Below are 27,428 nucleotides of genomic sequence, written 5' to 3' on the forward strand. Positions count from 1 at the left end.
CTTTCATTGACAGCCAGGCTAAAACGAAAAGGTGTTAGTTAAGGCATTTGGGGAAAGTAACAATTCTCGCTTTCAACTGTGTAGGCCCATGGAAATATAGCAGTCTAGCTCTCCCTGCTGGCCATTCTTGTCAGACGATTTACTTAATTAACCTTAATTGGTTGAACCACATTTGCATGGGAAGTCAGTCATTCGTCACCCCACTTCTCAGGCCTAGTATCACCGCACTCAATATTCGGGACTTTGGACTCACTAGGCATCTTGCGCGATAGGCATGCTCGATTCCTTCGATTGCTCAGCCGATGCGCGGTCTCACCTGCCCTGCAGCTTGCCGAGCGGTCCCTGCAGCTCGCATACGCAGCTCAGCCGCTGCGCGGCCTCACCCACAGCTCGGCTGCTACGTGGCCTTGCCTGCACTATTGGCATGCGCAGCGGCAGCACACAATTGCTCAACTTTGCATCACTGAACCTGTATTTTCGTATTATGTAAATACATTTGTAAAAATAAAAAAATAAAAATGCATCACTGATGACATCACTCACTGATGACATCGCAATGATGTCACAATGCCTATGAAATCATCAGTCATGTAATAAGATGATTTTGGTCAATAATGATGTCACTGATGATGTCATAGACAATGTGACATCAGTGGGATAAAAATGTAAACAAACAGTGCCCACTTGAAACAAACAGTGAGCACTTGCTCCCTTTTTATATAATAGGCTCGGCTAATTACTAGGCTCGGCTGCTGCGAGGTCTCGCCCGCCCTCCCTTGCTCTTATATGACATCCCTGATGATGTCACAACTTCGCATCACTGATGACATCACAATTGCTTTTATGACATCACTGATGATGTCATGCCTATGACATCATCTGTGATGTCACAAATGCCTATGACATCATCATTGGGACAAACATTGAAACAGAGAACAGAGCCAAGCATGAGTCTAGGTTATTCTTGGACATGACCGCCAATCATGTTCCATCAGCCTCCAAGAATTTGCATGCTCTGGCGAATCAGCATTACCCCACCAACCAATCATGACTCTGCAGCAACCAGAATCAATCGAGCAAACAGAGATTGCCCACTTGCCCCTTTAGATAGATAGGCTAGATGATAATTTGTTACCTGTTCAGTTTGATCTCCATCTTCAAGAGTGGATCATCATGTCACCCCAAACGTTAGTTAAATGTAAGTTAAAACTTTTCTAGAATGTGTTACATTTTGTTCATCCATTTGGCATCAATATGCTCTTGAAAAACATAAGGTAGCCTGAGCGATCTCTTTTGATTAACATCACGTCAAAAAACGTAGCCTACTTTTGACCATGGCATTTAAAAAATTGTGAAGTTTGACAGAATCATGTTAATCCTGAGTAAATGTTGTGACATGAGAAAAAACAACCAACACCTCTCGCAAAAAGGAAGAGGGAGGGGACGGGGGACGATTTTTTTAAAATAGTCTACAAAATGTATATATACATACATTTTGTTCAATATTAAATGGTTCAAGCAATGTTAGGGGGAATTTGAAAGCCAAAGAATTTCTTATCTTGTTATCTTATTATCATATCAATAAACAATTGTTAAATGAAGTGTGTTTGGGGCGCTGTTGTGGGCTGAACGGGTTTAATAAGTTTATAAGTAATAAATATATATAAAGTAATATAAATAAGTTTAATAAGTTTCCATGATCCACGGGGATGAACAACACAACAGCTAGCTGCGCCTACTAGGCTGATGTCGTGGTGTGTCCTAGACAGGCCATCCATGATCTTTTAGCGACACCTGGCGACTAATAATGATGATTCATAGGAGTAGGAGCAGACCCACTGTCTGCACAGTCCGGTATTAAGCAATACTAATAACAACATTTAAATATATAAAAAATAAATAATACAATAAAAAGGCAAATAATTTCACCCATGAAATGAGTACAGGCCTATCCTTTAAATAGTTCAAGTCCCACCACGTGCAACAGGTGGCTCCGTGGCGCAATGGATAGCGCATTGGACTTCTAGGCAAACACTAGCGAAGTGATTCAAAGGTTGTGGGTTCGAGTCCCACCGGAGTCGCATTTTTTCCTTTACGAACAAACATGATGCCACTATTTGGCGTTCCTACTCCTGTTTTGATGCATCCTAGTGCATTGTACGTTAACAAGATATTTTGTACTGGTAAATCAGATTCCCATTTCTGAAGCAAAACAAATACCACTTGAAGCAGCAAACAACTGTCACCACTGTCGCGAGTTTTTAACAACCCAATCTTTAGCAACGTCGACAAGTAGCCTACTAACTTTAGCAAATGCGTATTGAATATAAAATAATATTAATGTCCAATAATTTATTTCTTTATTTAAGATGATCCTTTGACGATCCACTGGCGAGAGGATGTGTCAAGCCAGCCACAATAAAAAGGTTTCCGGTAATAATATAATTTTCAAAATAAAACCCTAACTGACGAACAAAGTACAAAGACCAAAATAGAAAATACAAAGTAAAATAATGTATTTACGGCGAAATCTCGTAATAGAGAGAACCCCTTCGATGTTGATTGTATAACGTTCGTTACCCCAATCCGCACTAAACGTGACAAATGTTAGGCTTTACTTTGAAGAGAAAATCGCTCAACCTCCGGCTTCGTCCTGGTATGGGAAGCTGTCAGTTTCTAGATGAGTAGTGTAGCACCGGGTGTAACCAACGAGCTAACGCTAGGCTAGTTAGATGTAGCTAGCTTGTAGATGTTGTCGTCGTACGCAGCTGTGGACTGTACATTATACACATAATTATTTGTCGTTAGCGATTAAAGTCACTGTACTGATTGCAATACAGTCACACACTGTTGTCGTCGACGTCGTCGTAGATTTGGTTGTTTTGTAGCTGAGCCGTGTTGGCCAGCTCGCCAGCTAGCCCCCTCAGCTAGGTAGCTTATGGGTGTCAAAGTTAGCCGTGACTTCACTGGGCGTCTGGCTGCCTGATCTCACATTACGGACACGTCAAGGTAAACATAGCTATCAGCGAGTTTGAAAGCTAGCTAGCAAGCTAATGTTTGTTCACCGTCACTCATCTTTGGTGCTAGGACCTCTGAAATAAACGTTATTTAACGTTAACGTTAGCTAGTAAACTGTGAGCAACCCTGACAATTGCTGTTGGTAACTTCGGCCAATGTTAATGGAAAGGTCATTGTTATTTTTACTTTCGACAAACTAATGTTTATAGTTCGACAACAGCTTCTACTGTCAAACCCATCAGCTCGAAGAATCTAACGTTATTAATTTGGTAAATGTTCAGTTTCGTCAACCATACAATCAGGACTGTCATATTTTGTAGTTTTTGTATGACTGACTAATTAACTCAACTATATCGTTAAATTAACGCTAATCATATATTTAATATACATTGACGCACACTTACACTAAGCTATTTTAACCACACCCTAATGACATAAGTCAATCACTCCTTTATGTGCATCTCTTAAAGCGAACACTGGGGTTTTGTCTCCTAAAATGTTCAAGTAGTTATGTAATCTGATTCCTTAGCTACCCTTTGACTTGTCACACCACACTCTTGCTGTCACTGGCAATAAATCCTGTGAACATCTGATAAATTGAGATTGTGCAATATGAAACATAAGCCTTCCCATTTAAATTCTAACATGTCTTCTTAACATCTATTTTAGCAAAGGCTGATCAAATCTGCATCGTAATTTGGGGTCTGTGATGTCAGAGCCCAAGAGCCCCACTCCAATCCCAGCCGGTGACACATACAAAGGATGGGTGTTCAAATGGACAAATTATATCAAGGGATATCAACGGAGATGGTTTGTCCTGAGCAACGGATTACTGTCGTACTACAGGTACGATTTCCTACAAAAGGCAAATAGAATTCAGCAAGCAAATGGCCTTGATCATGTCACCCTTTATCTGCTGTAACTACTGTTTTATTACACTCAGCCTAGATTCTGCTTAACCTTGATTAACATAACTTGCAAAGTTTGTGCATTTAATATAACGTGCTCTATATTGATATAATAGCCCTACTTCATCCAAGGATTATTATTATTTTATTTTTTTTGCCAGTTGAATTTCCAAGTCTGATCAAATGATCCATGATCTAAAGATCTAATGAATACAAACCCCACGTTCTTTTTACGTTTGCGGTGGCATGTGAAAGCTTTTAAAGCTTTTTGTGTGTCTGATTATCAGGACCCAGGCAGAGATGGGCCACACGTGTAGGGGCACAATCAACTTGGCCACAGCAACGATCGCTGTGGACGACGCCTGCAACTTCGTGATCTCTAATGGTGGGGCACAGACGTATCACCTGAAAGCCAGCTGTGAGGTGGAGCGTCAGCGCTGGATCACTGCTCTTGAGCTGGCGAAAGCCAAGGCTGCCCGCATGCAGGCTGAGTCAGGTAAAGCGCATGGGTGGAGGGAAGGCAGAGAGAGAAAATAACTCGTTAGTGTTCTTATTCTGTGAACAGATTCCTTTTGGAGAGTGAGAGATGCTTTTTAGAATGACAAGTGCTTTTGTCGACACTTTCTAACCTCAACCTTGACACTTTGCTGTCTCTTTGATTCTTTATAGATGACTCTGGGGATGACTTCTCTCCATCCTCTGCCTCGGCGCCGCCTGGACAAGGTGGCGGGACGCAAAACTCCGAAGTCCAGTCCACGCTCAGGACGCTGGGCAGCAAGGTGGAGGATCTCAGCACGTGCAATGACCTCATCTCGAAACATGGCTCTGCCCTCCAGAGGTCAGCCTCTTAAGGGTCTATTGCTCTCTCTTTGCTTTACCTAGCAGTCTGCGGGTCAAGCACATTTATCCTGATGTACTGAGTTTCTTCTATTCTTTTTGAATATACATGCAGAGAGCCCAGAATACATGACCCAAACATGTACTGTATATACAAACACGTTTGCAAGCAGATAACCATACACACACACACACACACACACACACACACACACTGGTGGGAATAGCGTGATCCTCCCACGTGCTATGTCCTGCCGCCAGTGAAGCTCCCCGCTGTCAGGTGAAAAGAAGTGGCTGGCAACTGCGCATTTGTCGGAGGAAGCATGGTGCTAGTCTACGGCTTTCCCCAGATCAGCAGAGGGGGTGGAGCAGCGACTGGGGGAGCAGGGGGAAATTGGCCAAGTACAATTTGGGGGGAAATCAGAAAAAAGAATAGTAAAACACACACAAACCCGTGTATAGTTCTCTGAGATGCTGCATCAATGTATTCCAGGTCTTTGTCAGAACTGGACAGCTTGCGTCTCACTGGAGAGGCCGGGGATAAGATTCGGCAGGTGACAGAGAGGGCCACACTGTTTCGTATCACCTCCAATGCCATGATCAATGTGAGTGACATCCATTTTCAATGTTTTAAAATGCCGTCTCCGTTTTACATACAAAGTGATCTGCTCTATCTACACTTTGTTTCATTACGGAGGATAATGAGTAATCTTGCGAGGCAGCTGGATTTGCATGAGATCACAAGATCACGTTCACACGACAAATACATCTCGCCACGCTCCAATCTATTGGTTTGAATTCGGACCAATCAGCGTCCAGAGCCAGCTACGGGCGGGATTTACGTATGACGGCAGCGAGAAGCGAGCAGGTGATAGACAGATGTTTCATCCAATCACCTGCCAGGTAATTTTTGAAAGTGCATGCCCGTTTTAAACTGTTTCCCGAGGGAGTTCCCAGATGATTATGTGAAACTAGTCTTCTGGCAGCGTCGGGTTAGATAATGAGGGGAGAGCATCATTTCCAGTAAGACGTTTCCTTGAGAACATGTAAGGGGCGTGGCCGTAGGTTTGTTAGTGGCTGTACTTGCCGCCGTTCGAGCAACTATCTTGCATTTAGAAATCCCCAGATGATTGGCAGGCAAGGAGATCTCCAATTGTCTGGCATTGGTTGATCGTGTCTGAGTCAAAGGAACCAAAATGCAATCCCTGTCTGTCCCATACTCCAGGCAGACCAAAGCAATTGCTCAAAGTAATTAGGGGGCCCGCCCCGAGCACGGAGTGGTGCGAAGTTCCCTATTGTTCTTCTAATTTGATTTTGGTTTTCAATGAACAGTTGTGCTGGGGTCTGGTTATTACAGTTGTGCTGCCTTGGCCCTCAGGCGTGTCGAGACTTCCTTGCACTCGCCCAGGCCCACAGTAAACGATGGCAGAAAGCCCTGCAGGCAGAGCGGGATCAGCGGGTGAGGCTGGAGGAGACCCTGGAGCAACTGGCCAAGCAGCACAACCACCTGGAGAGAGCTTTCAGAGGGGCCTCGCAGGCGAACACTCCCACGGACAGCAAAGGTAAGCACTGTCTGCAGTGCACCCAACCTGGGCCCACAGGGGAAAGAAGGAGAGAACTCTGAATCCTAAGTTGCAGTAAAGATATCATCAGAATAGCAGAGTCACTTCCCATCTTCTGTCTATGCTGATTATCTAGGAATTCAAGATTATTCAGGGCTCTCAAGACTTGAGTCATGAATAGAAGAGTTCATAGTAAGGAAAAGGGTGGGGAATTTAAAAATCATATTTTTACAGGTCTTAAAAATGATGCAAATGATATACGTCCAAAGCTTCTTCTTTTTTTAACCTCATTTTTTTTAACCGCAATTCCCTGGAATGCGAGATTAAACAACCCAGTTACATGCCGTTGCATTCAGACATTGCCGTTTTATTTTGTATGTTGTTACATAGGCTACAATTGGCCAAATTATTAGTTAGCTTGATTCTAGAATTGTGCCAAGTGTAGAAACTAAGCAGCCATTTTATCCAATGATAGCCTAATCTTGAGCAGCCGAGGGGACTATTTTATCTCGCCGGTTCTCAACTCATATTCAAGGTTATGAAAACTAGATTTTGATTGCAAAATGCATGAAAATATAAATGAATGGTCTTGTTTTGTTTCTTTGGCAAGTGACCATGGTATAAGCGGGTTAATGCACTTCGAGGTGTCCATTATCACTTTTTAAGGGACTTCGCGGAGGCAACCATCCTCGGCTTCGCCTCGGACGGTTCACGCCTCCACGTCGTCCCTTAAAAAGTGATAATGGACACCTCGTCGTGCATTAACCCTTACTTAACACAAGTACATCTAATGTAAATGAAGCTTCACATTGGTTCAGGCAGGACGTGCAGGTCATGCCACATCAGCTGATAGTCAGCTGATCCAAACAAACAGCAATCATGTTCAAACAAGGCGGCCCATTTAAGTTTGTCAGCTCGTCATTCATCCCTGCACTTCCTGTCTACTGGGTTTAGTGCTGTATACCCTGAGGGGGTTTAGTGCTGTATACCCTGAGGGGGTTTAGTGCTGTATACCCTGAGCTGGGTTTAGTGCTGTATACCCTGATGGGGTTTAGTGCTGTTTACCCTGAGGGGGTTTGGTGCTGTATACCCTGAGGGGGTTTAGTGCTGTATACCCTGAGGGGGTTTAGTGCTGTATACCCTGAGGGGTTTAGTGCTGTATACCCTGAGGGGTTTAGTGCTGTATACCCTGAGGGGTTTAGTGCTGTATACCCTGAGGGGGTTTGGTGCTGTATACCCTGAGGGGGTTTAGTGCTGTATACCCTGAGGGGGTTTAGTGCTGTATACCCTGAGGGGATTTATTTGCGCTATTCCCAGCTGAATCTTTAGCATGCTCCTTGGATTCACACAGGGAGCAAGAGAGCAGAGTCTGTGCCGCCTAAAGCTTGTTTTATACTCGCTGTGCCGCGAAGGGCGCGGGGGAGGAGCAAGAGGCGCAAGCGTCAAATGCCGTCAATGTGTTGGGCACGACCTCCGTAGGCCACCCACCGCGTACCTGAAGATTTTTCTCACAGCGCGACCTCCCCACGGCTTCTCTCCAAACATGGACGCTTTCGAGCCACTGAGCCCTGAACACTGAGCTGTGTTTTCACCACATTTCTTGACCCATGTGGTAGGCTAAACTTTGATTTGCCACTGTTCGTTTTTAGTCATTTCACCAAGTAAATGTGTTGTGTTGAGAGCATGGTTGAGAGAGATTAAAAGCAGCACAGAGTAGGCTATCAGGGCTGAGAACTGAAAAGGCTATTCAGTAAAAACGAGTTTGGTGATTCATTCATGTGCTGATATACGGTCGTTTGAGAGTGAAAGCGCACTCAGTACTGCACATAATAGCGTTTCATTGCGAATTTTCACGGGCTGTTCTCACTATTACCATTGTACATATAGAGAAAACATCGCATGGATGCAACTGGGACGTATCCTCAGTGATGTACCCTGGGGTCATAGGATGTTTCGGGTCTCGCAACATCATACACCCTCGCCCAGGTGACCCAGCCGGGGCTGGCCAAGCCCCAAATTACGTCCCAGTAGCTACCCACGGTCAGCCCTCTAGGAAGGGTCGAAGGTGGTCACGTGGTGAGGGCCACTTAATCCGCTGCTCCGGAACTACTCTGCCGGGACCGGGGGGGGGAGAAGGGCTCTGGTACGTACTAGAGGGACCGGGCTCTGTGGGTTGCCACCCGGCCGGGCTCCTCCCTCGTCTCACCAGGTCTAGGACCTGTGCGCTGTACAATGTAAATGCTGATCACTTGGCTGCCATTCTGAGTATAAAAGCATTTGCCCCAGCTAGGGATGCCACGGTGTGAACATTTCCACACCGAATCATAAGCACGTGACCTCACCGGTATTACCGGTTTCACCGGGAAATGTAAACAATAGGATTGTTAGTTCCTACTAGTGCATGTTGTTCCCGGGAACAATAACAGTGAGACACCAGTCGGGTATCCATAGCAGCTAGACTAGAGCGAACGTTACGTTATATGTATGTTGATAATACAAGTTTTAAAGTAAGCAAGAGTCTATGCTTTAACCGTCCATTCTGTAGGTTCATAGAGACAAGACGCACGCTGCTGCTGTTTAAAGTACTAACGTTAGCATGGACGCTCACAGTCATACAACACTGGCTGCATCACAACTCATGGCTACATCTGACTCGAGACAACTTTTCAGACGCCCGTGGAGACAATCTTTCTCAAAAGAAACTAACGTTAGCGACACACCTGGAGACTTTTTCTGACATGGGATTAACAATACCAGCATGCAGCAGTAAGCAGGCAATGACTGAATGCTGGTAAGTGCTCCCTCCCGTTAGCATTGATGCTAAGTTAGCATCGACTTTTTGCTGTGGAAAAAAAGGCACATTTCCAGAGATGGCCCGCAGTGACAACAGTATGCACACGCATGCAGGCTTAGCTAAGGGTCATACCAACATGTGTATGAGGAGGGCATCATTTGTGTTCATAAGATGTATAGCGTTAACTCACGTTAGTTGCTGGTCTAACCATAACAGCGGAGCCACACTGCAGCCGAGAGGGAGCGCTTGTAATTTACACCGGCGCACGCTGAAACTGCAGAGTTTTCCTTTCAATTCTTCCTCCTTAAAAACAAAAGGTATTACCGGTGGGCACGTTATGTAATCGGTGTATCCCCCAACACCGTGTAACACCTAAAATCGCGGCAAGCCTAGCCCCAGCGCAAGGTCCGCACGTGACTCGTGGAGCTCCGTCCCGCGGAGCCTTGCTCGAGTATAATGAGCCCTTAATACAGCGATACAACCATTCGTGTGGCAGTGGTTTGAGCTTCATGACGAGTGTGTTCCTGGCTGAACCCAGTGTTTTGTCGTTTAAGGTTCTGCCGGGCCGGGCCCGGGAAAGGGCGAGGCAGCGAGCGATGAGGACGACGACAACGAGTTCTTCGATGCCATGGAGGAGGCGCCGGAGTTTATCACGGTGCCTGCAGACCCCCAGTTCCATAAGTCAGTGGACTCCTCTTTACCCCCACTGTTACATGTGATTACTACAGATCAAATAACACCAGCGTATAGTAGCTGTTACATGTGATTATTACAGATCAAATAACACAAGCGTATAGTAGCTGTTACATGTGATTATTACAGATCAAATAACACGAGCGTATAGTAGCTGTTACATGTGATTATTACAGATCAAATAACACCAGAGTATAGTAGCTGTTACATGTGATTATTACAGATCAAATAACACCAGAGTATAGTAGCTGTTACATGTGATTATTACAGATCAAATAACACCAGAGTATAGTAGCTGTTACATGTGATTATTACAGATCAAATAACACCAGAGTATAGTAGCTGTTACATGTGATTATTACAGATCAAATAACACCAGAGTATAGTAGCTGTTACATGTGATTATTACAGATCAAATAACACCAGAGTATAGTAGCTGTTACATGTGATTATTACAGATCAAATAACACCAGAGTATAGTAGCTGTTACATGTGATTATTACAGATCAAATAACACCAGAGTATAGTAGCTGTTACATGTGATTATTACAGATCAAATAACACCAGAGTATAGTAGCTGTTACATGTGATTACTACAGATCAAATAACACCAGCGTATAGTAGCTGTTACATGTGATTACTACAGATCAAATAACACCAGAGTATAGAAGCTGTTACACGTGATTCCTACAGATCAAATAACACGAGCGTATAGAAGCTTTCAAAGGGATAAACCCAGCCATCATCCGTGTTCCTTGTTATCAAAGGTTTATTTGTTCAACTCATTTCCTTGTATGACCTGCAGAGTCATGCTTACAGCATTTCTATTAACGTAGTAGGGTTTGATTCCATTACACTTGCCAGTTTGTTTTTAATTCCCCAAATGTTTGTTGTTTCTTTGTACGAGTTTAGCAGCTGTCTTCATGATCTGTTTCCGTGTACGTTCCGCTGTTTGTTGAGAGGAGTGTGACGCTTCCAGTCTACAATTGAATCTTTGTTCTCCATTTGTTGTTTTGTGTCAACAGAAGGTCAAGCAGTAACATCAGCGGCTTCAACAGTGAAATGTGTCCTGATGATCAGTCGGTACGTCTCCAGCTGGAACATGCCATTGTAGAGATGACTCTTTAGCGTTATCATTTGCATTTGCTTTTTATGCCTTATCTTATTGGCATGATCTCCTTCTGACGGCCCAGCTTAACGAGGAGCCGTTCGCGATCAACCACGAGTCGCCGTCTCAGGAGGTGCTGCCGGTCAAGAAGAGGCGGAGCCGTATCCCAGACAAACCCAACTATTCCCTCAACCTGTGGAGCATCATGAAGAACTGCATCGGCAAAGAGCTGTCCAAGATCCCCATGCCTGTCAGTATTTCCACATAGGTTACTCATCACCCACTGATCAAATAATAAGTTAACCTGCGTTAATGGATAATAAACAGGCTTGTTTCAGTCTTTGACGTAACATGATCAATGTGTGCAATCCTGACACCATCTTGGAACAAGGGATGTTAGTTTCAAACCCTAATCATATAACCCGTATAGGTAGTAGGGCTGCTAGTTTTTATTCGAGGTTCGAAAAGTGTGCGGGGAGGTGTGGGGAGATAAGATTCTAACTGTTAATTACCTGTTTGAATTAAAGATTGGGCAAACAAAAACAATAATACGTAATAGAAAAAAACGCAAACTCCACTCAACCGCCATGCGTGGGGGACGCACGGGCTGCGTTAAAGATGGCCTGTTCAGAGAAGCAGCAGAAGAGTTGGAGGAGGAGAGGAGGTCGTGCTGAGAAAATGTTAACTCATTCCCCACCAGGGTTTCTGACCTTTTTCACTTTGTTTCTGCCTTCTTCCATTCTTTAGTTATCGACACTTGAATGTAGGTCGTTTTCACCAAAAATGCCCGTCGCTCACCAGGAAGCCCAGATATATGCCTGTTTCTCCAGCGATGCGACTGAGAAATTCACCCCACACGTAGAGCATACGGGGCGGGGTAACGCTCTCATGTTCTCCGTGGGTCTGGTGCTTCCTGTTACTCGATGTGTGGAGGTCTGGGGCCATATTTGACGGCTGACATTTACAAGGTGTGAGGGTTCACAAAGCGACTTACTAATTAAGGTGACAGGAGAAGTGATTGGTGTGCGTTTACCATCCTTCTAGTGAAAGAAATCTTCCAGCGTTGAGTGACTGTCACGAGGTTGTGTCGCCGCTTTTGTAGTGTGGCACCACTTCATAAGGTGGCCAAGAGCGCCATCTATCTATCGCATGGCGGTGAAAAGACAGGCCGACGTCTATAGACGCCAATGGCGGGGAATGAGTTAAGAGAAAGAAGAAACAACACATTTTTTCCTGTTTTCAACCCAATGTGGCAATTCACTTCAAATATATTCAAACGAATTGTGTGTCACTTCAAATTCATTTCAAAAACATTATTTTGGGGGGGGAAATGACAGCCCTAATAGGTAGTGTAATAGATCAGTTATTTATGAGTGTATACATCTATTCTATTGTATTCTGTTTTGGGGAGTTATTATTAATGTACGTTCAAATTGTTCTCTTCCACTCCCTAGGTGAACTTCAATGAGCCCATTTCCATGCTGCAGCGGCTGTCTGAGGACCTCGAGTACCACGAGCTGCTGGACAAGGCGTCCAAGTGCCACAGTTCCCTGGAGCAGCTGTGCTACGTGGCGGCCTTCTCCGTCTCCTCCTACTCCACCACCGTGCACCGCACGGGCAAACCCTTCAACCCTCTGCTGGGGGAGACCTACGAGTTGGATCGCCGGAGAGAGAGCGGCTACCGCTCCCTCTGCGAGCAGGTGAGCGAGCGATTACAGCAAGGACGTTAAAGGGAACAAAGGGGTGGATGTCGGGAAGGAGACCTTAAAGGAACAGCTCACCCTAAAATCCAAAATATATGTATTCCCTCTCACCTTTTGCTATTTATCCATCTATATCCTTTTGTGTTAGTTGCCTGAGTTTTGGAGATATCGTCCGCAGAGTTTCTGCCTTCTCTCCAATACAATGGAACTGGATGGCACTCGGCTTGTGGTGCACAAAGTGGCAAAGAAATACATTTGAAACACTCGACAGCAATGTCTCTTTCCAGAAATCTTGACCCCGTTACTCAAGATAATCCACAGACCTTGTTATGAGCAGTTTCATGGAGGAACTATTTTCTTTTGACCTGAACTACACCCACTAGCTGCTAGCTAGTTCCTACATGAGACTGCAAAAGAAAATAGTTCCTACATGAAACTGCTCACAACAAAGTCTGTGCATTATTTTGAGTAACCGGGTCATGATTTCTGGAAAGAGACAATGCTGTTGAGTTTTTCAAATGTATTCTTTTGGTGCTTCGAGCACTACAAGCAGAGTACCATCCAGTTCCATTGTATTCAAGAGAAGGCAGACATCTCTGCGGCCGATATCTCCAAAACTCAGGCAACTATCCCAAAACGATATAGATGGATAAATAGCACTACAGCTGAGAGGAAAAATATGTATTTTGGATTTTAGGGTGAGCTGTTCCTTTAAGAGAGAGGCGGAGAAACAAATATTTACTCCAGGTTCTCCTTATTTTTCCGTCTCCTCCTCTTCCTTCCTTCTTCCACAAGCAAAAGACCAGGCAAGGGCTGACAACACCAATACCATTTGCAACTCTTCATCAGACATATTCTCCATGAGAAAGAGCTACATTATGAAACCGTTAAAAGTGGGGAGTGAGAGTGATGTCAAAACGGTAGGCAAACGCTGCTTTGTTTCATGGATCTAGTTTGTACATCCGAAGTCCGTCTCACGCAGACGCAGAACGTACGCTACTGTACGTGCCAGTTGACCGTGATGGCTGTAGTCTTTGCCGTGTGTTCAAGTGCAAACATTCTAGCCCCAACACAAGCGACGTGAAGTGACGCAACACACAGCCTTTGTTGCCACTACGTCTTTGTAGTAGGGCTGGCTTGAATGTTTCGAGGAGGGAAAGGAGTGTGGAGGAGGAATGGAGACTAAAGGCAGCTGTCTGTTAGAAAAGTAGAATGGAAGAGATGTTTCTTTCCCTGAGAGACGAGACGTTTCTTTCCCTGAGGAGCAAGGACATGAAAGGGTAATCCAATGAATTGTCCTTTCAGGCAGCAAATTCAGTGATCGTGCATCTGTGGACAAAACTGTAATCAGAGGGAGCATGAGATTTTAGATAGTGGTTCTAGTCAGACAAATGAGGTTGGACTAGTGGGATAAACCACTGAATTCATTGGTGAATGAATTCATTTGTTGATGAATGTGTGTAGTATAATGGGATTTGTGATTTTTATCTTTGTATATTGAGTTATAACCTATTTGTGTGTATGATTTATTTTCTTAACTCTCTACATTTCCCCCAGGTGAGTCACCACCCACCGGCAGCCGCGCATCATGCGATCTCCGATCGAGGCTGGACCCTGAGGCAGGAGATCACCGTTGCCAGCAAGTTCCGGGGCAAATACCTTTCCATCATGCCTTTAGGTGAGACATCTACTGGTTCCCAACGTTTTCGCCGTGCCCTCAGGTAAGGTTAGAGGCGTGGCTGTGCGGATGTGCCCTGGAGATGGGTGGGGCTATGAACATTTCACTCATTCCCAGACGAAAACACAAACACACAACGGGTGCATTTACAATAGTTGGCACATCATTTGTTGAGAGACGAGTTGTCGCATATTGAATGTTAACAGGCGTGCCTTTGGGTCAGGGAAGCTTATGCATGTCAGTCACGGACCGTCGCGCATACCACCCAAAAGAGTTATGTCTTGTCACTGTGTCAACACACGCGCGGCTTTGGGTTTTCACCTCGTCCGCCTTGGCTCTTCCTCCTTACAGGCACAATTCATGCCATCTTTGAAAAGGGCAACAATCACTACACGTGGAAGAAAGTGACCACCACCGTGCACAACATCATCGTAGGCAAACTATGGATCGATCAGGTGAGACCGGACCTGTACAAGAATGTCACAGTAATAGCATGGCTTTGAATGAACAGACATACCCTCAGAGTAACTAGTGCTCATTTCATTGTTAAAGGCAGATTTTGCCGATTTTCACCCAGCGTTGTGTCATTGTAATACTGTCGTTGTAGTATTATATATGCAAATGAACATTGTTTTTAACTTGCCTCCACGGAGAGCTCCCCGCTGCAGGCACCATGGAGGGCAGGGTTGGGGAGTAACAGAATACATCTATTCACAATATAGTATTTAAAATACAAAATATGAGTAACTGTTACAGTTACAGTTTAATTTCGTGGTATTGTGAATATGTTGCCATCTTTATCTTCAGATTGAGTTTGTGTTCTAGTGAAGAGTAAATCCCCTTTACTTACCGTATTTTAATGTTTGTGTCTAATGTCTAAAACAGTTTTTTACATGAAATAGAAAGTTTGCTGTGGAAATTAAAGAAGGGCTCGAGCAAAACTGAAGACTTTGTTCTCTGCTGGATTCCATTTGTCTTTCAACCGTATCAACAAAACCTCCCAGGTTTGTGTTGACATACTTGCATAACCTTTCCTCTGGAAACAGTGACAAGGTCATCCCTAAATAAGGAAGTGTTAACGACATTCAGAGTGACCCAGACAAGTGGGCTCAGCAAAACTAGAGACTATAATAGTATTCCAAAAGTAATCCAAAGTATTCGGAATAGGTTCCTTAACTTGAGTATTCTAATGGAATACTACGTTACAAATGACATTTTAGGGCATGTATTCAGTATTCTGTAGTGTAGTGGAAGACATTTTTAAAGTAACCCTCTCAACACTGATGAAGGTAAACATTGTTAATTTGCATACTGTATACTACCAACATAATGATACAAAGTGGGTTGGAAATCGGCAAAATCGTGCTTTAATGTAATCTAAATTTAAAATACATTTAAATAAATGTTTCTTCAATGGAAACTGAAATTGCCTGGACTGTGTCAGTGATTTACTTGGTTTCTCTTTCTGTCGGCCAGTCTGGAGAAATCGACGTGGTGAACCACACAACAGGCGACCGCTGCCATCTGAAGTTTGCCCCCTACAGCTACTTCTCCAGAGACGTGGCCAGGAAGGTGGGGTAATGGCAGACAGAACCATCTGACTGATTTCAGAGAAAATGGCTCGCCTCTCCTTTGTTCCACTTTCCCCTCCCTGTCAGTCATCGTCCAAGTTCCGCTTTTTGGCGAAAGCGTCTTGACGTGTTTTCTGCACTGCAGTGACCTCCCGTGTTTTCTACACTGCAGTGACCTCCCTGTTGTCATGACGACGTGCCTTTCCTTTCACTCCTTCACCCGCGCTCTCGCCTCTCCTCTCCTCAGGTGACAGGTGTGGTGATGGACAAGGACGGCAAGGCCCACTACGTGCTGTCGGGCACGTGGGACGAGAAGATGGAGTTCTCCAGGGTGATGCAGAGCAGCCGAGGGGGAGAGAATGGCACCGAGGGCAAGCAGAAGACCGTCTACCAAACCCTCAAAGCCCGAGAGGTCTGGAGGAGGAACCCTCTGCCGTGAGTAACGCTTGCGTGGCTGTGTGTGTGTTTGTGTGTGTGTGTGTCTGTTTTAACTTCGTGCATGTAGGCAGGGTCCAAAATGAACACCCACAAAGGTAGAATTTGGTTAAGATGACAGTAAAATTAGGATATATTATGTTTCCTGAGCCTTCTGCATGTCATTCCGTCTTAATTTGGTTTACGAGTACAGATTAGGGATCTACACAATCGAAACTCGTGAAAAATTACTCGATCAAAACGAAACAAAAAGCAACGTGCATTCTGTCAGTAGAACGGTGTTTTCAAATCATTTTTCAATGATCCTCCAGAGGGCGCAGGGATATCACTGTCACAGACTGTTCAGTGTGTATGGGAGGCTCTGTGGATGTCCCCTCAGTGTTGTGGTTGACAGAGGGTGTTGACTAGTGTGCTAACGCTAGGCGCTAGCTGTCTGAGAAGAAATGTGGAAACGTGTTATAACGTTACAGCCTGACTCGTTTATTGTTTTATTAACAAAGTGTAAGGAATAGGCGGACCCGGACACTCGGCTACATCACTATAGCCCTTTTCAGACAAGTCATAAGATGCTCTACTTGAACAGCGTTCATTCCTCTTCCTCAAACCTGGAGCAACCCGGCCACCATCAGCAAGGAAGAGGAAGAGTTACGACGCACGTACAACAATCACTTGAACAATGTTCATTCAGATCCTAGTCTCACCTGGACTGGAGGTGAGCAACTCGGCATCAGCGTTTAAGAGCTGCGACGGCTGCGACGCACTGCGAGCAGAAAAAATAAACAATCTGCGTGGGTAAGCGAGTCCCTGCGGCCGTGACGGGGATTCTGGGCAAATGTTGACATGTCTAAAAGTTATGCCTCCGCGTTTCTATGTGTTTCATAGCGTAGGCTATGCTATGCAATGCTGTGAGAAATATACAGTAAGTTGCTGCTGCATAAATAAAGGTTTATACGCATTTGGTATGGTTTGGAAAATTTTGTATTTTTAATTACAATTAATCGATTGATTGCTCGTTAACGTTACCAATGATCGAGTTTGGAATTTGTGGAAAATGTGCATCCCTAGTACAGATCAAACCGAGATTTGGTTCACACCAAATCTGATTTACGGTACACACTTTTTTTAACCCGTCATTCAAGAGTCACAAAGAATTAGAAATTGGTTCTGATTATTAATATTTTGGCTCTGTGTAAATCCAGCTAGATCCGTCTCTTGACCCAACAAGGTGAAGACCTCCCCCTTCAGGAACTTAACACCCTATCAGGGACGTTTCTCAGTTGGTTGCACCAGCACGTGATTTGGTTACATTTTTTCCCCCTTTTCTAAGCAAATCTTCTCGTATGCCACCATGCCCCCGGGAAGTGTCAACTGATGCGTAGAAGCCCCCCTGCCTTCTGTGTCTCTCTTTCTGCTGTCAGGTGGACAGAGCTCTCGTGCATGTGTGCATGGAAATAAGCGGCACTGCCGGCACTTGAGGCGTTTACACTCTCCTCCTGTGCTTGTCCATAGGGACGGGGCAGAGGCCATGTACTTCTTCACCGACTTGGCGCTCACCCTGAACGAGACAGAGGAGGGCGTGTCTCCCACCGACAGCCGGTGCCGGCCGGACCAGCGGCTGATGGAGGCCGGCCGCTGGGACGAGGCCAACTCTGAGAAGCAGAGGCTGGAGGAGAAGCAGCGCAGCGTCCGCCGCGAGAGGGAGAGGGAGGCCGCCAGCCAGCGCCCCTCCGTCCACTCGGAAGAAGGTAGGAGTGAATCCTTTCGTCTTTGCTGTGCTCATGCCTTTCACCTGTTCTCCTCTGTTCTTTGAATGGGAAAAATCATAGAACTAAGGTGAAAAGTGAAAACCATTTCCATAACCCCCCTTTTCTCTTCCAAAAGCTGTCGATGAGGACTCTTTTACTGACCCCTCTCTAAAAAGCAAGTATTCTTCTCTTTGTCATTTTTCTCTTTCTCCCTATCACTCATTATTTCATCCTTCTCCTCCTCCTCCTCCTCCTCCTCCTCCTCCTCCTCCTCCTCCTCCTCCTCCTCCTCCTCCTCCTCCTTCTTCTTCTTCTTCTCCTTCTTCTTCTCCTCCTCCTCCTCCCTGTCTTTCTTTTGTTCTTATAAAGATAGATTTTCTCATTTGTTTTTCTTCCACCAGGTCCCCATGACTACCACGACAACCACAAGGCACTTTGGTTCGATCGCTGTGAGGACCAAATCACAGGTGAGCAAGTTCATATCTATAAGGGAGGCTATTGGGAAGCCAAGGAGCGCGGCATCTGGGAGCACTGCCCGGAAATATTCTGACCTCGGCATTGACTGGAAAGTGCCCCCGAACAGACCGGTCCGTTGGAGCCGACCGATGGACAGCTACTGAAAAAGGTCCGCTTGACCCTCAACCACACCCCCACTCCCCCCCTCCCCCCTCCGCGACGGCTGGTTCCCTCCAATGGCTCTCTGTTCTAAGAGATCTCGAGGACGGACGCTGCAGTCTGATCTCATGGGAGAACAGGGTTTTCATCCCATTTTACTCCCCCGCTCCTTGCCCAGAGTCCAGATGGTTGATGCTTTGTTTTTGCGAGAGCCGATTGAAGGCAATAGTGTTCTGCTTGGACTCATCTTAAACCTTTTTGACGTGTGACAGGAAACGAGGACAAGGGGAAGGAAATGGAATGGGCAGCGCGTCCTAATAGAGGTTGTCCCTTCGGTCCCCCTATTGACCTCTTTGTGGTCACTGTAATGGATCAACCAACGCATCTCCACCATCATGTGCAGATGGCGCTCTGTGTGATGATGTAGTGTTCCTATCCTCATCCACGGCCTTGTTAGCTTAGGTAATAAAACAACTCTACAAATAGGTGTAAAACCTGGTATATATATATATATATATATATATATATATATATATATATATATATATATATATATATATATAGTAAATAATGTCATTAAAATGTTGAATGGTGGCCTTCAAGAGGTTGGAGAGGGTTTCTTCTTTATCTCTCACTGATTTAGTGTCTTAATGTAATGAAGTGAAGTTCTAGTGTGCCCGTGTGAATGATTGCATATCTGCTCTTCCATCCCTTTGCAATACTGCCATTGCCAGTATAGTTTAGAGACAGTTAACAGATGAGTCAAAATACTCTTTGCCCTTCTTCACTGTCACTTTTTTTTTTTTTTTTTAAGATGCCCTCGACCCCACCCCCTTGCCAGAGCCTTGTAGTCCACATAGTCTATGCTGATGGTGCAATTTATACTTTTTATTTTAATTTTGGACTGTGGCTAGAAGGCCTATACACCCTGACCCTTTACCTTAGAAACAAGCAACGCACCCTCCCTCGCCTGTCTTTACATCACACCTAAGTGGATATGATACTAAAACGTATAGATGGTTTCTTGTACAAGCATACAGAGCTACTAGATAGACTACAAATTTACACTATGGCAAAAAGGTTGTTCCAGTGCCGAGAAAATCTCCGTCAAATGATGGGTTAGTAGAGTTTTATCCAGTAATAATTAGTCAACTGACCCACCACGGCAGTAAAGGAATAATATTTAGCCATTTTGTGTCTGAAGTGAATGGTAACTATGGTAACTAATTGACATGGCAGTAAAATGTGTTTTAAAAAGTGTGGGCTTAAATGCTTGGTGTGATTTTGTGCTGTAAAGTGGGCGTAGACAACAAGGAGAATTTAAGCGTAGTCCACACCCCACCCAGCGTAGTCCACACCCCACCCAGCGTAGTCCACTGACAAGTTCATACATATGCAAGTATGTTTTGACACCAAAAATATGGGATGTACTGTGTGCGCGTGAGTTTCATAATTTCTTTTGTAAGTGTACTTAAAAATGAAGAATAAAGAAAACAAAGAATTTAAAACCATTGCAAATAACTATGATTTTATAAATGTATAGAAAATCGTATTATAGTATTGATAACTGTAATGTAATTTTTTCTTGTATTATGGTTCCTCTCATATTAGAAGAGGGATATCTTCATTTTCACAAAAAGGGAGTTTTCCAAACTTATTGTGTGAGAGCGGACACATGACACTGTTCAGTATTTTGTCTTAACAAAAGAAAGAAAATCTGTTATAAACAAATGCTGTTATGTCAAAACAAATAGCTTTTCATACTGTCCTTTTTAATTTTATTTGTTCCATTTCCAACATATTTCTTTGTTATTAATTGGAATAACAATTGAAGGTTGTTTGCCAAATCAATTATGTAGGCATTTCTATCCTCAGTACAAGCTGTGCAACATTGATGGGGATGGCTTGTGTTGACAATGAAATAATAAAAAGCAAACAAAAGCATGTTTTCTGATTGCTGATTGTTTTTTGTTATTTGTATACATCTGTACAGTCAAAGACTTAAGATTAGATATTGAAAGCAGATACATGTACATGCACTAGGTTAGGTTAAGTTTATTTGATATGGACATCACAGAGCATTGGAGATGTAACATACATGTATGCAGAGTAACCAGATACACAGTGTTAAGTGTATATAGCGGAACGCTAACTTTCAACACCTGTCCACAGGCGACTCCTACACCAAAACACAACCCAAAAGGACCTACCCAAAAAGAAGCCAAATCAAATATAAAAAACCACAAGAGTAAAGCCATACATACAAATGTATTGACTTGAAAGTCACTACAGAAAGCCACTAAAATACACTCCACTAGGCCCCCCCTGTCATTCTCAATGACAAAATTGAACAATAAAGACTTCTTTATTGATTCTATTGTCAGCTCTTGGGCAGTTTATGTCCTCGTATTGACACTGAAAAGGCAGCGAAACTGTTGATTTGTTCCGAATTTCTTTGAGCTGCTTGGAGCAGTTAAAGTGCCGTAGTTTTGTGTTGGGAAGCTTAAATCCACGATCTCACTAAAAGCGCAGCATGTTCTCTTGCATTTTTCCCCTATGCCCAGCTCTTTCTTCTCCTGTATGCACTATAGGCCCCTCTCCTGGCCGTGTCATGCCAGCATATTTATTTTTAGCCAATTTCCCTGAAAGGTGCACTGGAACGTACCATCCTATACATGGGGCAGAGAGAAACGGGGACCGTGGGCGGGGAGATGGAGAGGGCCTTTCGGATTGGCTGAACCTGACCTAAAGGAAGCGACTGATGCACCGCATCACAGGACACACCCTGCCTGCCTACATTATGCTACTATAGTGCAGCACAGTGGACAGGAGGGTTGGAGAGACAGAGTTTGCATAACAGCATACTGGCCGCTACAGCCTGTACATTACTATTGAGAGAGAGAGAGAGAGAGAGAGAGAGGGAGGGATGAGAATGCTGAGTCAGTGAAACTACATGTATGGTAGCCTGGGAGAGGGTGGAAGAGATGACAGGTAGAGCGAGGGAAGGGAAAGCTAGCAAGGTGTATGTCTTACCAAAATGACTTGTCATTCGTTGAATCTCTCTGAATGTGGAGCTTAAATTTGACTTTGTACCTAAAAGCTTAAATATTAGCTCCTCACTTAAACAACCCAAGTCGACCAGCGAGACTTTATCAAAAAATACTGCTTGAGAATTACATTTGTAGAGTTCTGGTTCGAAGACGAAGCGTCCCCTGGCACTTTTCAGCAAACCAGAAAAGTGAGGTAAGATTCAAACCAATATGTCTGCTTTGTGTTGCAGTGGTGCCGATGTTGTACATAGCGCAGTGACAGCCAGCTGGGGTCACGGATTCCTTCCAGTGCCGAACAAGTGGGGGGGGGGCTCTACTATATAGATTGACACTGAGTGTGATGCATATGAACAGGAGTAACCAGACCGAGTTAGATAGTACAAGGCTGCAGTTATGGAGAAAATGCAGCCTACTCACTACAGTAGCTGTCCGACCTGTCTCGTCGTCATTTCTTGACATGCGTACGTATTTGACTCCGTGGTCACGGATTCCTTCCAGTGCAGAACAAGTGGGGGGGAGGGGCTCTACTATCTGGATTGACACTGAGTGTGATGCATATGAACAGGAGTAACCAGACCGAGTTAGATAGTACAAGGCTGCAGTCATGGAGAAAATGCAGCCTACTCACTACAGTAGCTGTCCGACCTGTCTCGTCGTCATTTCTTGACATGCATACGTTGAATGAGATTTGACAGCGGACAAGGTGCCAGCAGTTTGGGGCCTCCTGCTTACACTTGTCATACTGGCATGCCTTTGAGCAGTAGTATCTGCTCAAGAATGTTTCGAGGATGTTCAGAGAACGAGAATGTACATTGTGTACTATGAATGACGCCCGACTGGGCCGGAAACAGGCCATGAAAATCTTTAAACGTTTGCACGTTTGAGAATAGTAAAATGATCCCTCGACAGTTTTTGAAAATGAATAGTACTTTTTTTAATGAAAATGTAACACTCAAATTTATTGGTAAGTGTCCTAGGATCAACACTGCCAGACTTTGATATAGTTCTAAAATGAATGATTGCTTTCTTGACCCGGCAAGATGATAATAAAAACTGAGGCCTCTATAAAATTCTTATTTTGACCTATGTCATCCTTGAAATCCACCAAACAAGGTCGTTGAAATTAATTGAAAAGTTCTTGGATTTGAATTCAAATGTAGGCACGTGTCCCGCCTACTGTAGGCTATCTCTCGCCTGCCCCAGTCAGATGGAGGTGGGGTGTTTGCCAAGGTTGTCCCGGGTTGCTGTGTGCGGTGGCACCCATGGAAACGAGCTGTCCGGGGTGTACTTGGTACGAGAGCTGCTGAAGCGGGAGAGGAAGGAGGAGGAAGACGAGCTGCCCTCGGTGCTGCTGGTGCTCTCGAACCCGCGGGCCGTGCAGCAGTGTCGCAGATACACTGAGACGGACCTGAACCGCTGCTTCACCCACGCCACCCTTAAGTAAGAAAGAGTTCCAGAACTTCGTAGATCTTCATATCTTGTGGTGACAATTAGGCCATGTTCAGACTAGGAGGCCAAATCTAATTTGTGAACTTTAGTGACCTATTAATGATTCTATCCAGATTGGTTTTATGAGTCTGGACGCTCCAAATCTGATTTGTGTCATTTGTCCCAAACCACATATGGAGGTCGTTTCCAATCTGCTTTCGACTGATGTGACTTCAGTGTGGACGCGCTGATCACCCAAATCAGATTTGAGAGTCTGTTTTGCAGGGGGCGGGGACTTGAAGAGCAGAGAGCAGACATGCAAACACTGCCAGAAACATTGTATGTTGGCTCATTGGCTCATTGTATCTGGACACACAGATCCGACTTGAACACTTGCCCAAATCAGATTTGTGGCAGTGCGGACACACTCCCAAATCAGATTTGGGAAACCAATCGAGATAATGATGATTAACGACTTTAGCAGCAAATCGGATTTGCCTGTAATGTGAACATGGCCTTAGGGATGCACGATATTGAATTGTTTTCTGCCGATATATACCAATATGCTGATATACTGTATACTCTTTTGGCCGATTGATGATGCCGATACCGATGCACGCATTTCCCCCGAGAACATCAGGGGCTCTATTCTCCCACAGGCCATCGGCGCTATTACGGGCCTTAACCGCAAAAAAACGTGCCTTGCGCCTGTTTCGGCAAGATAGCAATAGGCTTTAGGCTGCCAAATGCGCTTTAGGCCGAATGGGCGTGGCGCAGTCCCAAAGTGGGCGTGTCGGCGCTAAATACCAGCCTAGTCATATCTTGGGAGCTGGCCTACATTTAGCGCTTTGCGCTTTTCAAAAGCAGGCCTATTCTTTGCCTTCACTGCTTCTTCTCTGTCACCCTTCTCTCTCTCTCTCTCTGAGTTCCCAGCATGCATTGTGTTTCTTCATTTCGCTACTAAATAGCCACCAAATGAGCCAAAATAGATATAAAAGATAGTTCTAAATTAATGTGTAATGGTAACACAGCCTGCCATTGTCAACATTTCAATATTGGACCAAATAAAACCTCGAAATGAAAACACCACCCTATGTGAAACATATATGTCCTCCTGGGCATATATATACCCCTTGTCGAGTTAACGTGATTTAGAGAAGTAACAGCGGAACGCGCTTCGGAACGCGCTTCTAATGGCATCTGCTATACTGTGATGTCCGTCCAATAACTTGGCCCTATTTCACATTTAGTTTTACAATAAAAACACATTTATGCAATGACTTGACATAATGTAGGGTATATTTATGTGCATCATCCTTCCTGCAGCAGGCGAGAGAAAATGATATCTTTCTGGACAAACTTTCACCAATCTAATAGGCTATATTTTTCTAGCTGATGCATAGAACATTATTTTCACTTTGATCTTGCTATAGTGTAGCGTATTTACATGCTTGCAGTATTGAAACTGCAGTTAGATTGGTTTGAGAAGCATAATAATATGGAATAATAGCCTATAATGCAGACAGACAGGCTGGATGAAGGGAGGGGGGGGGGCAGAGCGTTTGGCTTTCGTCTGGTTTTGCGGGATCACTGGAATTGGAGCTAAAAAGGCAAGCGTGCGATTCGTTTATTGCACTTATCCAATGAGCATGACGGTGCATAATTTTACGCCTAAAAGGCGTGGTTGTAATGCTTTGGGCTGCATCTAGCGCCAGCACGACGATATCAAGTGCGCCTTTCCACGCCCACTGCTTTGATCTGCGCCTGCCGCTCGGCCTAGAAACTGCGCCGATGCAACGATAGGGGCCCAGGTCTCTAGTGGAATTAATTATTATGCCCATTCTTTTATCGTGATGCCCCACACTGGAAAATGCAGACATAAATACAGTGGCTTTTCAAAATGTACACATTCACTGGTAAAAATAAGAAAACAACTACATTTGATTTCAAACAAAACTGTAAGTTTCATCCTACTTAAACAGGATTGGATGGTGCTCTCCCTCCCTGAGACAAACTGACAATAGCCACCAAGTATTGAGCATTTGGACGTAATTAAAGTGTAATTTTATCGGCCTGTCATATCTGATGCCGATATTTCATGTTAAAGCCTTTATTGGCCGATACCGATGACGTGACAATATCATTGTGCATCCCTAGTGACGATGGCAATGACTGATGGTGACGATAGGGGAGTCGTGGCAGACTTCCAATAATGGTATCTTCATGAAGATAATGATCAAATGCAGTCAAGTGTTCTCCCTGTCTGCCAGCGGCCCGGTATCAGACGGAGCCCCGTATGAGATAACCAGGTCTCGAGAACTCAACTCTCTGCTGGGTCCCAAAGGGAGCCCCCGGGCGGTGGACCTCGTATGTGACCTCCACAACACCACCGCCAACATGGGCCTCTGCCTCATCGCTTACTCTGACTGCGACTGGATCTGCCTGCACATATTCAGATACTTGCAGGCAAGCACAAACCATTCCTACATTCTAGAGTACAATCTAGCCAGTCTGAGAATTTAGTGCCAAATCTGGGTACGTGGAAAGATTTTCGGAATGTGTTACACTTGAACGGCAACAAAGTATTGGGTTTTCAGATTAGACATCTAATGATAAGACTGACATGTTGTTTTCAGAGGCAGATGCCAGATATACCGGTGAGATACATCCACTTTGACCTGCCTCCTAAGGAAGCGTATTCCCTTGAGTCAGTAGGAAAACATGGCTGTGGTAAGTTCTGGAATGGCTCATTCGTTTTTTATTTAAATACACATTTGTTGCACTTTTTGTAACTTTTCAATGTTATGTCTCATTGGGTTTATTACAACAACATCTGGGATATTCTTCATATCATGTTTTCTGCAGCAATAGAGATTGGCCCTCAGCCCCACGGCGTGGTGAGGTCAAACATCTACACAGCGATGAAAGCTGCCGTGCAGCACATGCTGGACTGGGTCCGTTCCTTCAACTCCGGTACCAAGATCACTGCTGCTGTTCAGCTTCGGCAACCGATACAATTCATTAATTCGAGAACTTCATATAAAATCTAACTATTTTTAAACAATCTATAATAGAACAGGAGTACAATTGATTGATTATGCTTCTCACTGATACTCCAAAGCGTCACCTTGCAGAGTTTGTGTACCTTCTCAACCCTGGTTTAATTGTGTTGCTTTAAGCTTTCATAAATCTGTTCTGCTTTTACCTTTGAGGTACTATCTTTGAAGGAGGATCCGTGGAGGTGTACACCATGATTAAAAATGTCGACTACCCGAGAGACAGTGAGACTCATAACATCACAGCAGCCATTCATCCTCAACTCCAGGTACTGTATGAAACGTGTTTTATTTATTTCCAAGATGTTACCATTTGTCAGATTGATACATTATTGTCCTAATATCATATTTGAAGTACCGGTATACAGGGGGTGGATCAATAATAGCAGCACCAAAGAATATATCCAGGAAACCACATGCAGTTCTAGGAGCGCCACTAAAGGGCAGCAAAACCAAGACACAGGCACAAACGAGTTATGAGAGCTTGAATGCTCTCATACAAGTCCTGAGATACAAGTGTCGTGAGATATTGGACCATTCTTCTTCAATAAGGAAAGCCTCCAGCTCTAGCTTTTTGAGGTTTAAAGAAGGCTGAAATGAACTGGGCACTGTGCTCCTAAACCTCATGTAGAAAACTTCATCCTGGTGTCCATGAAAGCACTTTTGAATTCGAGCAGCAAGTGTGTTTGGCGGCATTATCATTTGGGAATAAGGGGACATCATGAGGGAACAGTGTTGGCACCCTAGAGCCCAGCAGGTCCTCTACAATGACCTCAAATCAGAGGCCAAAGTCAGATTTGAAAGAGCTCTTTCAAATCTGACAGATACTGTTAATTGGCATTCAACCTAAAATGTTGGCTATATTGTCCAGCCGTGTGCATAATTTTTCAGCAGTTAGTTAAAACTAATTCTTAGGACCTAATCTTCGCCTGCCTTCCCTCACAGGACCGAGACTTCTGCCTCCTCCACCCCAACGACCCCCTGTTCCAGACCTTCTCAGGCGATACACTGACGTATAAAGGGAATGAACCTCTGTATCCTTTCTTCATCAATGAATGTGCTTATTACGAGAAGGGCATCGCTCTCTCCCTGGCGAGGAGGAGGTGCGTGACGATCCCTCCGATCCAGGCGCAGACGGAGCTAGAGCATCGAGAGAACGAATGGGGATTCGTGTCAGAAGAGGAGTGAAGCCAAGCCGGACTTTTAAAGACATTCGTAACACCGATG

The 27,428-nt window shown here is 44.5% G+C and overlaps 2 protein-coding genes across 3 annotated transcripts; both read left to right on the plus strand.

The window, feature by feature from the left end:
- Positions 1–2,915: 2,915 nt before the first annotated feature.
- LOC310780075 (oxysterol-binding protein 1-like) lies at positions 2,916–19,136 on the plus strand. Of its 2 annotated transcripts, XM_083640620.1 has the most exons (17): positions 2,916–3,009; positions 3,688–3,864; positions 4,214–4,422; positions 4,596–4,764; positions 5,257–5,368; positions 6,142–6,325; positions 9,674–9,800; positions 10,838–10,895; positions 11,006–11,170; positions 12,375–12,620; positions 14,181–14,301; positions 14,653–14,756; positions 15,778–15,873; positions 16,120–16,307; positions 17,817–18,052; positions 18,189–18,227; positions 18,454–19,136. In XM_083640620.1, the coding sequence occupies exons 2-17, from the start codon at positions 3,728–3,730 to the stop codon at positions 18,600–18,602; spliced, it is 2,340 nt and encodes a 779-aa protein (XP_083496746.1). In that variant the 5' UTR covers positions 2,916–3,009; positions 3,688–3,727; the 3' UTR covers positions 18,603–19,136. The 2 variants fall into 2 exon arrangements, with proteins under 2 accessions (XP_083496746.1, XP_083496747.1); XM_083640621.1 differs by lacking the exon at positions 18,189–18,227.
- Positions 19,137–22,924: 3,788 nt separating this feature from the next.
- LOC310779140 (N-acyl-aromatic-L-amino acid amidohydrolase (carboxylate-forming) B-like) lies at positions 22,925–27,389 on the plus strand (the record flags this gene model as incomplete). Its single annotated transcript, XM_083639637.1, has 6 exons — positions 22,925–23,157; positions 25,416–25,611; positions 25,782–25,875; positions 26,011–26,118; positions 26,358–26,470; positions 27,147–27,389. 6 exons carry the CDS (start codon positions 22,925–22,927, stop codon positions 27,387–27,389), a joined length of 987 nt encoding a protein of 328 aa, XP_083495763.1.
- Positions 27,390–27,428: the final 39 nt, after the last annotated feature.

This window comes from Poromitra crassiceps (genome assembly GCF_964638095.1).
Source record: "Poromitra crassiceps genome assembly, chromosome: 7".
Classification (NCBI taxonomy): domain Eukaryota; kingdom Metazoa; phylum Chordata; class Actinopteri; order Beryciformes; family Melamphaidae; genus Poromitra; species Poromitra crassiceps.